Genomic DNA, 13,237 nt, shown 5'->3' on the forward strand with positions numbered 1-13,237 from the left:
ACCTGTAATGACCAAGTCGGTTCTCATTTTTCACAAATATTATTTCAGTTCTAGAGCTTTCTCTCTATTTCTTTAGCTTTCTTTCATGGCATCAAGAGCCAGGTTCGATCGGGATTGAGATCTCATGCTCGGAGCTCCTGCTACTCTTCTTGCTGCTTCGATCTCCTTTCTGTAAGAAGAAGTTTATCATACAAATCATTGTTTAATTTCAGATAAATTTGATTCATCTTGAAAATTTATTTGTGCTCATGGAAATTATTGAGTGATTCATAGTTTCGAAGCTTCAAATCAGTGTTTACTACACTCGTTTACTAGTCATACAAGAATTTCATACTGGTTGTGAAGATTTTGTGAAGACCTTTGTTGAATTTTGTGAAGAAAAGTAGCGTGAAACCTCAAATCTGAGAAGTATTGGATAATTGTTGACTCTGTGAAGATGAGTATGTTGATTCTTTAGATACTGTGAGGTTTGTTGGATTTTGTGAAGAAAAGTAGCGTGAAACCCTAATTCTGTGAAGTGTTGGAGAATTCACTATGCCAAAAAAGCCTTCAGACGACAGATCACATCTGTCGTCTGATGAAGTAAAAATCTGTTGTCTAGGTGGCTGCCGTCTCTAAGCCACTCAGACGACAGATATTCTCCGTCGTTGATAATGCACTCAGACTATAGATTCAATTTAAGGTATTGTCGTCTGAAGTACCTACTATTGAAGAATCGGGGTCTATCTGTCGTCTGAAACACTATACCACTACATATTAATGTTGTTGGAAATTCATTTCATCAACGGATTCAAAAAATAACCGTCGATGTAGTTAATGTAAGATGACAGAGTTTTTGTTGTTTCTGTCGTTTGATTGAACCAATATTAAGCTTAGTTGATATTTCTGTCGTCTGATTTAAAGTACAACGACAGTTATATGTCGACTGATTTCATATGAAACAATATTTATATCATGAGTTATGTTGTTTGAGATTTGTTTGGACTACAGATAATTGTGATTCTTGTGGTTAGATTTGATTTCCAACTATAGTTTTAGTTTTTTGATGTTGTTTGAATGTCACTTGAAGTATAGTCTTACTCAAATTTCTATTGTCTGAAGTAGTATTCAATCTCATTTTTCTGTTATTTGTTTGGACTTTCAACCATTGTTTTAGTTATGTTCTGTTGTTTGAGAGTGATTAGAAGTATACTTTTATGTTGTTTGAAGTAGTTTGAAACAATAGATTAACCACCTAATTATGTTGTCTGGGAGTTGTTTGAGCTATACTTTTATGTTGTTTGAAGTTGATAGAAACAACATATCAGCCACCTACTTCTGTTGTCTGAGAGCTCTTCGAACTCCACTTTTCTATTGTTTGAAGTAGGTAGAAACAACATATCAGCCACCTACTTTTGTTGTCTGAGATCTCTTTGAACTCCACTTTTCTGTTGTTTGAAGTAGATAGAAACAACATATCAACCACCTACTTCTGTTGTCTGAGAGCTCTTTGAACTCTACTTTTATGTTGTTTGAACTTGGTAGAAACAACAGATGATCATTTGTTTATGTTGTTTCTATTTTATTGATACAACATAAATTGTGAAACCTGCATATATATCTGTTGCCTTTCAACCATTTCAACATCATTCATTTACAATCATCTAAACCATAAAATTGGACTAAAATCAGCAATCAAAATGATGCCTACGTTTCATTGCATCAACATTATCCAAAATACAATTCATAGTTCCAACTCTAAACCTAGCCAACAGTTACATAATGATTGAGATTGAGAACCAAAAAACCATCTTATCTCGATCATTTACCTAATATTGCACTAAGTCAAAAGCCTATAAGGTAAAGAAAGAGTAGCTAGGCAGAGAAACTGCATGCATAATATAGGTTCATCAACACTTTCCATCAGTTATATATAAATGCACAAAAGCAGTTCCTAGTGCTACTCATCTACCTTAAACAGAACCAAAGTTAGAACATCATAACATGATTTGCCCATTCAGCTCGAACCACATCAATATCCTTCTGTGTGTAAGCAAGATTTGATTTCCCTTCCCACTGAAACAAGCAAATGCAGCAAGTTATTATGATGCAATCAGATTTCATATTATAGGTGTATTTCAGATTTTGACATAATAAAGTTCATTAAATTTGAGAAGCAAATGCAGCAAGTCCATTATATGGAAGTACTTATGATGAAATACTAATTCATCTCAGCAAGTTATGCAGTTGATCATTCTTAGCAAACTCCAAGTTCTTGTCCTCTACAATTTCTTTCATACAACGCAAGACGAAATAACCACAAGTCTTAGAATCAGTTTGCTCTGGAATACCCTCAAAATAATAAACTAGTATTAACCATCGGGAAATATATCATACCATATGAGGAAGTACGACTTAATGGAGACTACAAAAATTCCAACCAACTTACAACAAGATTCTTCTGTTGGATTATTTTCCTTCCTTTCCTACCCTTTTGGGCATTGAAGATTTTAATGGAGCTTGAAAATGATGATCACAAAAATTAAAATTAGTAAGCAACAAGTTCAGTACATGAAGAAACAACATCAACTGATCAATATGGTAAAAATAATAATTGGGAAGCAGACTCACTTGTCGACAATAGCTTTCCATTCACCAGCACAAAGTCGCATTTTTAGCAGATCCATGAAATGCATGACTTCTTCATCCGGGTTCACCACCGACAACATCCCATGAGCGCTATAGAAAAAGATGTAAAATTTTCAGAAAGGATTAAGTCCATTAAATCTATACATAGAAGCTATCAACAAGCAATATAACATGCCTAACATTGTAGTAATCCTGATTACATACCCTGAGTTATATGGAACCAAAAATATCTGCCCCGGTTTCCCTAACAGGTACCGATTTGACATAGACCGTGCCCGTTCAGTGGGATTTCCACACCCAATTATACCGGTGTGTGCAGGGTCGATAAAGCCAACCATATCAAGCATCTTAGACTTCTTCAGGACTCCATAAAAATAATATTGCAATATTAAAGGGCTAAAAAAAAAGGCTTCTGATTATGAAGATTAAGCAGTATAGTCAATTACTGAAGATAAGAATAAGGTAATAGAAAACTGATCTATACCTCATGTAAAAAACAATGCTCCTCCAGATACTTCCAGCATGTTAGCCATGTTATAGATATCCCTTCTAAAGATGACGGCTTTCCTAGAATGACCGAAAATTTCCCCACCAAATGTTGTGTGGATTGTGGCGCCATCCATCAATCCAGTCTTGGCCCACATACACAAGTCCTTTACTGGTAATGGCAGATTCGTCAACAAGTTTTCCAGGTCTTCATTGTCATCATCAAATGAATCTTTGCTTCTCTTCTTCGGATTAGCACGCTTTGTTTTCTAATTTTGTAACGATAAGACTACATGTTATCAACCCTTTCCAATATTAACATATACGATATATATGAAACAGATTTGCATATTAATTGAACATCAATAAATAAAAGAAGATGGACTATAAATGAATTAAGAATGAGTTACTTTCTGCTCAATGGGTTTAGGGGGTGCCTCTGGTGCAGGGGTAACAACCAGCTTTCTTGGCCAAGCAACACAAGTCCCAATGGCGTCTCCGACAGTGACTATGTCAGCATCCTTCATTGGAAACGGTAGCAAGGCATCATGCACAATGGTTCCAACGACTGAGACGTGCACATTGTCCTCTCCCAATGGAACCCCATGGATCTTCTGATTGCCTTCCTCAATATTAACTTGAATGACGGTACCATATGCAACAATATTCTCCACCCTATCTAATGCCAGTCCACAGTCGTTCCCATCAACCAGCTCCTATGTCAAACAATGAGCAGTTAATCATTCACTATATTAATTCCACATTTAGCGATGTTATTGTAGTTTCTGATAAAGACAGTCAAAGAAAAATGAAGTTAAGTAGAACAGAGATAAATTAAAGCAAGAAAGGTGCTTACATTGTCATTATTGAAAGAATTTTTCGAAGATATGTGGACTCTAACCTCCTCTTCAATTATAGAAGTCAGTTTCTGCTTTGGTTGATCTGTAGCCACTTGCTGGTCCTCTTGAACAAATATCTTCTCGTCAGCTAAAACCAACTTCTTCTTCACTGTTTTGGCCTCACCCTCCACAATGTCAATCATAATCTTCTCAGCTGGTCGGGAACAGCTCCCTTCGCCTGAACCATGTTCATTAAGTGGCGTCAATTGTTTTGATAACTCTAGTGGCACCTCCTTCCCATCAATTTTTGCTTCCAACCTCGCAATCTTGGCTGTCCAATATGCTCTTTCCTCAGCAACTTGTCTATCTCTCTCTTGTTCCCATGCAACTCTTTCCTTAGCGAGTATACTTTCCTTCTCCTCCTCCAAAATCAACTTCACACTCTTCCTCACAGTCTCTTCCACACTTTTCTTTCTGCTTTTTGGGAGGTTAAAGTATGAAGCTGGTTTGGTGAAACCACCAACGCCTCGTACCCTCCCAGGATGCTCTGGGTTCCCCAATGCTAAGGTGAGCACATCATCTGAACCATCTGTTGTAAGCTCTCCGTCAGACTCCTTTTTCTTTAACCTTTCCTGGTACAAATATATGTATATAAGCTCACTTATTAAGTAATTCACATATGAAGGACAAATATATGTGTGTATATAGCTAGTGAAGTTTCAGATAAAGACTTACAATTTTTTCTGCCGTCTTCTCCACCTCAGGTTCTTTGAAGTAGCCATTCTTATCTTGCCGTGCCTTCACCCACATTGTCGCACGATCCAGTTTCTCTAAGGGGATTGACTCGGACTATAAAAAATAGGGCTGGGCACGGGCCGGGACGGGCCAGATTTGGGGTAAACCCGATCCCGGGCCCGGAATTATAAATCGGGACGGGACGGGACCGTAAGGGGCTTTTTGAGATTTGATACCGATAGTACCGAACGCGATCGGTTTCGGGCCGGGCTCGGGCCCATTACGGGACTGACCCGGAAAAAAAAAAAAAAAAAAAAAAAAAAAGAAGTTGCAGACTGCACTTCGGGAGTTCTGGGTTTTGTCATCCTGCAATGAAAAGCATTCCTTTTCTTTCTTTGTTTTGCCTCAAAACAAAAACACAAATTAATAAAATTCAGTGCAACAGAGAGAGGGAGTTTAAAAAAGATTCAAACCTAAACCCATAAACAAACACAAAACTTTAATCCACCCTGCAAATTCTGCAAATTCTATTTTCCTCATTGAACATGCACAATTTGACAAACCCAGAACTTAAAAAGATTATCAAGATTGATGGGGACAGATCTGGGCAACGTTTCTTGTGGGTGGTGCGATGATGGTTGTGCTACCTGTGTCGACCGAAGATGGTGAGGTGGTGATGTCTAGAGTGCCGATATAAATCGAAATAGAGGCTGAATAAAGGATGAGAACGAGAGAGAGGACAGTGAACAGATAGGGAGGGAGAGGATAAACAGAGAGAGAGAGAGAGAGAGTTTTTTTTCTCTGATGACAAAGTGACAAACAGAGAGAGAGAGAGAGTTTGTTTATGACAAGAGAGAGAGAGTTGCGAAAGTGGGAGGCATGTGTGGTCTGATGGTCCCATACTCCCATAAAAGAAGAAAAGGAAGACGATATTGGACACATATATGTATATAATATATAAATAAATAAAATATATATATATATATATATAAATCGGTACGGGCCGGGCCTGTTCGGTATTTAAAACACTAATACCGATCCCGTCTAGTTTTAATTCGGTTCGGTACGGGCCGGGCTGAATTGTGATTTTCATATTTTTGATACCGACCCGTCCCGCCTATTTTCGGTACGGGTTCGGGACGGGTTCGGTACTTCGGTTTAACCTGCCCAGCCCTAATAAAAAATGAAAAATATATTAGAATTGGTAACCACAAGCTCTATTCACAAAGTTCAATAAGTATCATCCAAAAACTAACCAGTTCGGCTTCTAAGTTGGCATATCCTTTACGTGCCATACAATGAGGGTACCGATTTTCCTTTCTTTTTTCTATTTGTGCATCATGCAGTTCTTACAAACCAAAGCATATTTAGGCTCTACATTGCATTGAACTTATACAAACCACTGCTAAAATGAAACCAACAAATGAAAAATGAAACCAACATATGAACTAAGTTTCCAACAGCTAACAAACCTGAAATTTTTCAGAAATCCTGTCAGCGACAAAGATATCCCAATCAGCCTTCTTAACACATCGATAATCATCCGGTGGATTTTCAAGCAATTCAGGGGTATCCATATAAGGGATAATGTACTTGTTGGTCAATTTGCTCTTGAATTCCCTCCATTTATTCACAGCAGAGGTAATCACTAGCTTCTTATATTCTTTAGGGATCACATATGCATCCTACGTATAAGAAAAAGAAGATTAGTTTACATCGGAAACAAGTGTGACTGAAAGCGATAAGGATTGCAATATGTTATAAGATTTAGTTTAAATACCTGAATAGATTCCCAGATTTTCTGTTTTTCATCAGGGTCCACCTCTCTCCAATCACCAATGACAATCAGGATCTTTGTACGTGCTAAGACCCCAATGTAAGACTGCATTTCTTTTGCTGCCTTACCATAAGGTTCCCCCTTATCATTAATCTGTATGGTTAGCTTTCTCCCTCTGATGAGTCGCCTTGTAATGTGATTCATTGTCACCATCCCTTGCCTTAGCAGCTTCAAACCACCAGTTGCATCGAGATCTTCCTCATCATCACCATCCTTTGTCTTATTAGACTTAGAACTATTTCCAGACTTGGTTTTTGATACAGATTTCTTTGATACAGCCTTTGTCTTCTTCTTCGGGGATCTAGTCTTCTTCTTAGTTTCGACAACCTTCTTCTTCGGGGACACCTCCTTCTTCTTGGCAGACACAACCCTCTTATTTGGAGACAAAGCCTTAGGTGTGGTTGACGGCCCTGCATCCTTAGAGCTAGTTCTTTTCATTTGCACAGTTTTCATCCTCAAAGTTATCGCTTTAGCGGCGGCTGCTGCTCTATTAGATGGCCCCATGATCTAAAACACACAAGCACATAATCTGTTAGCCACATGATAGGCAACATGACATATATAGGATGCATCACTTACAATTAAAATGACATATTAGTGAAAATCAAACACTTAGGTAATCAAGTAACAACTTGAATCAGCATATATTCCATCAACTAACAGATTAAAGTACAACAGCTAAAAGCTACAAATGGAAATACAGCCTATACTAATATGCATACATAAGCATCAAAATCCTAAACACTATGCTACTCCATCAGTCACGGGGCAAACTTTAATTGTCAACCCATATTCCTTCATCACCATCTCGCATATGAATGCTAGGTTGATGACCAACTACATCATCAAAGGTTTCAACTGATGGCATTGTCGGAATAAATGGATGGAATTCCACTTCAGGGTCTTCACACTCATCATTAGCCCCTTCGTAGTCTTTATCTGGGCACCTCACCACTACTGACCATTCAGCATTGAGGGGGTCTTCAATATAAAAAACTTGTTTCACATGCGTAGCTAAAACAAACGGATCATTTAAATGCCCTATCCTATTCAGTTTCACCAAAGTAAACCCAAGATTGTCTACTTTGATGCCCCTAGAACTCTCTACCCAATCGCATTTAAACAATGGTACCCTAAATTTGTAATAGTCAACCTCCCATATTGTTTTAATTACACCGTAGAAGTCCATATCATCAGTTCTGGGCTTTCGATCCTTTGTACTTGCAACTTGCATTGCATCGGCAAGTAAAAAAGCACCACTGTTCTGAACAGATTTGACATTGTCCCGGGCTTTGGTGTTGAAATCAACTCCACTGACATGGTATCCACTAAAGGTTGGTACTTCATGCCTTGGGACGCCAACCATCCATCTTATTGTTTCTGAAACATCATTGTCGGGAACACGCATCGCATTTGCAACCTGCTAATTGAATTATACATTAATAAAGTGCACTCATCAAATAATTAAACTCAGAACATTCAAAATCAACATATGAATAAGCATAACCCATATGAACTTACCCTTTCCTTTAACAAATCTCCAAATGTCGCATTCTGTTTTTCCCTCAACCACCTCTCGTTTTTCTTGAACTTAGGGAAAGTTAACTCCAACAGTTCCATATGCTCCCTAAGTACATGGAAAAGAAAACTGATCAACAATATAACTCAAATGAATATATATTACAGGTATTGATATTACAAAGGAAAAACAGTAGCATTGCATAAAGTAATACGTACTTGAAGTATGGCATGGCATCTTCAGTGTTCCGCAATACACACAGGTGTGCAAGTCGTAACTCCTTTGCAGAAGCGGTCAGCATGGTTGCTCCTGATAAAGGCTTGGATCCATTACACAATCCAGATAAGCTTCTTGATGGAATTCCCACAGTGGTATCATCTTCACGAAGCATACGTTCTGAGCAAAACTCTATAGCCTCTTCAACAATGTAATTCTCAGCAATACACCCCTCAGGAAAATGGTGACTTCTCACATACTCTCTGAACACTTTCATGTACCTCTCAAACGGGTACATCCATCGAAGAAACACCGGACCACATAACTCTACTTCTCTAACAAGATGGACTGTTAAATGAATCATTACATAGAAAAACGAAGGTGGGAAGAACTTTTCAAGCAAACAAACTGTATCAATAAGGTCAGCTTGCATCTGTTGAAGTTTTGAAACATCTATCACCTTACTACAAATTGCCTTGAATAATAGGCATAACCGAATAATAGCATACCTAACCGGCTTTTCTAAAACTGATTGTAATGCCACAGGGAGAAGAATCTGCATAATCGTGTGGCAATCATGTGATTTAAGACCAACGAGTCTCAAATCTTCCATTGAAACCAGATTCCTTATGTTTGAGCAGAAGCGCACAGGAACCATCATGTTGAAAAAGGAAGAGCATAATATTTTCTTCTCATCTATCAGCAAGTTCCAACTCGCCAAAGGCAACTTGGCCCTTTTCAGACCAGGTGTAGGCTTCAAATCAGTTTTGATGCCCATATCAACCATGTCCAAACGAGAAGTAGCTCCATCCTTGGTCTTCCCGGGAATGTTCAATAGGGTACCAAGAATAGTATCGCAGCAATTCTTCTTAATGTGCATCACATAGAGAATGTGTCTCACTAGAAGATGTTTCCAGTAATCAAGTTCAAAGAAAACTAATTTTTTTTTTTCCAACAAGGTCTGTTTTTCGCTTCAACACCCTTATAAGGGGTAGAAGGTTTTTTTTTTCCCAAATGGTATGTTCAGACCTTCAACTCTTGACAACATCTCCTCTCCACTTAATGGTGAAGGAGCGACATCTTCCTCTATGGTATCGTCAAAAGCTACAGCTTGCCTTCGATATGGATGATGTCTTGGCAAAAATCTGCGATGTCTCATGAATGTCATTTTGTTACTATGCTTCAACCTGTATGGTCGGGTTTCATCAACACAAACTGGACAAGCATTGTAGCCTTTGGTAATGCTGCCCGAGAGGTTCCCATATGCGGGAAAGTCGTTAATAGTCCAAAATAAGACTGCCTTCAGTTTGAAGGACTCTCCTCTAAGGGCATCATACACTTCAACCCCATCCCACAGTAGTTTCAAATCATCTATCAAAGGCTGCAAATAAACGTCAATATCATTTCCCGACTGTTTGGGTCCAGATATTAACAATGTTAACATCATGTGCTTCCTCTTCATGCATAGCCAAGGAGGAAGGTTATATGTAACAAGAATAACAGGCCAGCAAGAGTACCGGCTACTTAATGAACTGTGGGGATTAAACCCATCTGAGGAAAGGGCTAGCCTAAGGTTCCTCGGTTCACTACCAAATTCTGGCCACTTTGTGTCAACTAACTTCCAAGTCAGGGAATCTACTGGATGCCTTATCATTCCATCTGTTTTCCTATCATTGGCATGCCAAGTCAAATGCTTAGTTGTCTTGGTCGATAGGAACATCCGTTTGACCTTCCCAGGCACCCCTTCCTTATTAGTATTGTCTCTGCCCAGTTTCCAACGTGATTCACCATAGGTTGGACAACTTGTTGCTTCTGCATGCTGCCCTCTATAAAGGATGCAGTCATTTGGACAAGCATATTAATCCTTTCATAGGCCATGCCCAATGTAGCAAGTGTTTTCTTAGCCTCATATATAGACCCAGGTACCTCATTCCCTTCAGGCACCAACATGCCAATCATTATTAGCATGTCAGAATAACAAGAGTCCGTCATTCCGTGTTTTGCCTTCAAATTGAAGGTTTGTATCAAACCGTTTAACTTTGTAGTCTTAGTACAACCCGGATACAAAGGCTTATCTCCATCCTCTACAAACCTAAGAAACTCATTTGAGTCACTCGAAATCTCATCATCTTCATCCCCTATCCCAAAATCAGCACCCATATCTACTGTTTCTGATTCACCTAATATATCCGCATTCATGGCAGAAGGTTCTCCATGCCATTTCCATTGCTGATATCTAACATCAATACCATTAAAGTATATATGGTCCTTGATCACTCCAATAGAAAATTCATCATTGTTACAACACTTCAAACAAGGACAGCATATTTTTGATATGTCGCTTGCATTTGCCAAAGCGAACTTAAGAAAGTCTTCAAGTCCTATCTTAAACTTCAATGATCTTCTATCAGCATGCATCCATGATTTATCCATCTTATATATAAACACACTATACAATAAGGAACTATATTATCACCTAGGATCAGAAAGCTTAAAAACGTACATATCACTATTAAACAACTTCAGCACACATATATATACACACACAAAAACATGAAGCAACATTAATTCATAAACATACAGCAGAGCTTAATTTAACATTCGAATGTAGCTACTCCATGACAAACATGAGCATCAATATAACAGAAAATTCCAATAAAGCCTAACTCTAGTAGAAAATAGTTCACTCCATGAAAATCATTCAATTCTATAACACAAAATGAAATATTGTAACCAGAACTATAAAATTCCAATAATTCATGTTCTTCTAGAACAGAAAGTTCACAAAAATAAAATGAAGAACGAACTATGTGATGATTATAAATGCTTACCTCAATTTGTTTAAGTCAGAGCTAAGCCAATTATCTGCTTCCAATGCTTGCCTAATGAGCCTAACTCCAAGCTTTCACTACATAGCACCAACAGCCAAAAAAAAAAAAAACATGATCAGCAGTATGTAGTATAGAACAAGTTCAGATTGCACAAATAGAACAGGAAAAAAAATGATGGATGTAACAGAATAGCTTAAGGGAAAGATATATTTCTATTTGGATATGCGTATGAAAGGGAGAGCCAACTAGAAAGTGCTGAAAGTGCTTTTTTATCAGAATAGTTGATAAGAATAAGAATAAGAATAGACACCTTAATTTGGACTAAAAACAAACAACCAAACAGAAAAGGAGGTATTTGGAGAAGCATTTAATATCAAAAGGATAGACAAGTGTTTTAGATTCAACGCCAGTCTTATGAAAATCTATAGAGATTCCATATCACTTCAAAATCAAAGGTAAGTAAATTCCACAATGACACAACAAATGGAATGATTATTTTTTCATTGTTTCATTTCATCGCAGTTGCTGCAAATTCACCAGAAAACATAGTGACACTTTATTGAAATTCATGTGCTTTGTATTTATAGCATCATACTGATTCATGCACTTCACCAATTAAAACTAAATTGGGTGAACCATGCAGAAGGATGTTACGAGAGAGAAGTAAACAAAAACTAACGATCAATTCCAGTTATTCAATAAAAGGTTCACTTACATGATGAAATATGTAGCACAACCATTCTGGAAGAAATCTAACATTGGCTGCTTCACCCCAGATCAAATAGTACATGGAATCAAACAGTAGCTTTTTCTCCTTGCTAACTGACTGCAAACTGCACAAAATTGATTGATTCCATTAGTCACTATCATCAATCACCATCATTTAATAAACAAGAAAATATCAATTTATCATCGGAAGAGTGAAGTAAGAAAGGATATGAAATCAGATCTAGAAGTCCATACTTGCTCCAAACTGGCTGAATGCACAAGTAGTTACACCACTTTATATAGTTGTCTAGGGACTTCAAAAATATATTTTGCACCGCAGCCTCATCCAATATCTGCGCTATACAAGGACACAAGTCACAATTTGTGATAAAAAAATTAAATCTTACAACAAGTCTTCAATAACACATGGCACTGTAATGAAATAACTGGAAACCTCATGAAGAGGTCCAATAAGTTCTTATGGAGACTGTTGAAGTAAAATAAGATGTGTACTTTTGTTTAACCACCTTTAACAATATGAATATCATATTAAGATAGAAATTTCATTTTATGTAAACCCCCACTGAGGCCAGCACGTTAAAGACAAACTTGTCCACAAAATTTCTTTTCTTTTCCAAATTATAAAGTGCAGTATTATCATGTCATGTGTCTGAAATACATGAAGAACTTCTTATAGATATCACTTTCGCATAGGTACCAAACGAGTAGGTAGATATAGCCATTAAAATCATGGATAGCTGGCATCAAAAATAAGATTTACAAAAGATCCCCACCCCATCCTTTACTTCCAATAACACTAAACTCAAGACAAAACATATATTAATTGGCAACACAACAATGCCGCCCCATCATGTACTTCTCAGTTAACTATCTCAATTAGCATGGAATATTGATGAGAGACTTACAGGTTCAGTTTCTTCAGGAATGCGAGGACGAGTTCAAGGTCAGCCGCGACTCGGGGCTGTCGGAGGAGGAAGTCAAGAAGCGCCGGGCAGTGTACGAATGGAATGAACTGGAGAAGCACGAGGATCAGTGAATCCTGAAGCTCCTGATGGATCAGCTCAGCGACACGCTCGTCCGGGCTCTATTGTTCGCGGCAGTTCTCTCCTTCATTCTCGCATGGTACCGATCTGTTGGTCATCTGGGAGCGGAGATCACTCTGATCTGGGTTGGTCGCTCTGATCTGTTGACTATTTGGGGTCTAGCTCTGATCTGGGTTGGTCGCTCCGATCTGTTCACTATTTGTGGTCGCTCTGATCTGGGTTGGTCGCTCCGATCTGTTGCTTAATTGGGGTCTAGCTCGAGAAGAAGGAAAGAGGCTTCTGTTTTTTTAACCAAGTGTTTAGAAAACTCGGGGTCTAGGTCATTTAAGTTTTAGTTCAGCCAAAAAATATTTTTTGTCCAGATAAGGAGAAAT

At 38.1% G+C, this 13,237-nt stretch overlaps 1 protein-coding gene and 1 long non-coding RNA gene across 5 annotated transcripts; both read right to left on the reverse strand.

Annotated features, from left to right (window-relative positions):
- Positions 1-1,696: 1,696 nt before the first annotated feature.
- LOC112190588 lies at positions 1,697-4,991 on the reverse strand. 4 transcript variants are annotated; one of them, XM_040514113.1, is made up of 8 exons: positions 4,689-4,991; positions 3,971-4,585; positions 3,525-3,830; positions 3,113-3,383; positions 2,833-2,981; positions 2,611-2,718; positions 2,429-2,498; positions 1,697-2,055 (listed from the first exon to the last, which is right to left on the reverse strand). In XM_040514113.1, the coding sequence occupies exons 1-4, from the start codon at positions 4,761-4,763 to the stop codon at positions 3,114-3,116; spliced, it is 1,266 nt and encodes a 421-aa protein (XP_040370047.1). In that variant the 5' UTR covers positions 4,764-4,991; the 3' UTR covers positions 1,697-2,055; positions 2,429-2,498; positions 2,611-2,718; positions 2,833-2,981; position 3,113. The 4 variants fall into 4 exon arrangements, with proteins under 4 accessions (XP_040370047.1, XP_024185802.1, XP_040370046.1 ...); XM_024330034.2 differs by having other exon boundaries at positions 2,833-2,984; XM_040514112.1 differs by having other exon boundaries at positions 2,833-3,024.
- Positions 4,992-11,709: 6,718 nt separating this feature from the next.
- On the reverse strand, positions 11,710-12,784 carry LOC121051555. The gene is made up of 3 exons (XR_005806089.1): positions 12,726-12,784; positions 12,055-12,152; positions 11,710-11,924 (listed from the first exon to the last, which is right to left on the reverse strand). It is a non-coding gene; the product is annotated as an uncharacterized LOC121051555 (long non-coding RNA).
- Between the last annotated feature and the right edge of the window lie 453 nt (positions 12,785-13,237).

The sequence above is a fragment of the Rosa chinensis genome, chromosome 2 (genome assembly GCF_002994745.2).
Source record: "Rosa chinensis cultivar Old Blush chromosome 2, RchiOBHm-V2, whole genome shotgun sequence".
Taxonomy (NCBI): Eukaryota; Viridiplantae; Streptophyta; class Magnoliopsida; order Rosales; family Rosaceae; genus Rosa; species Rosa chinensis.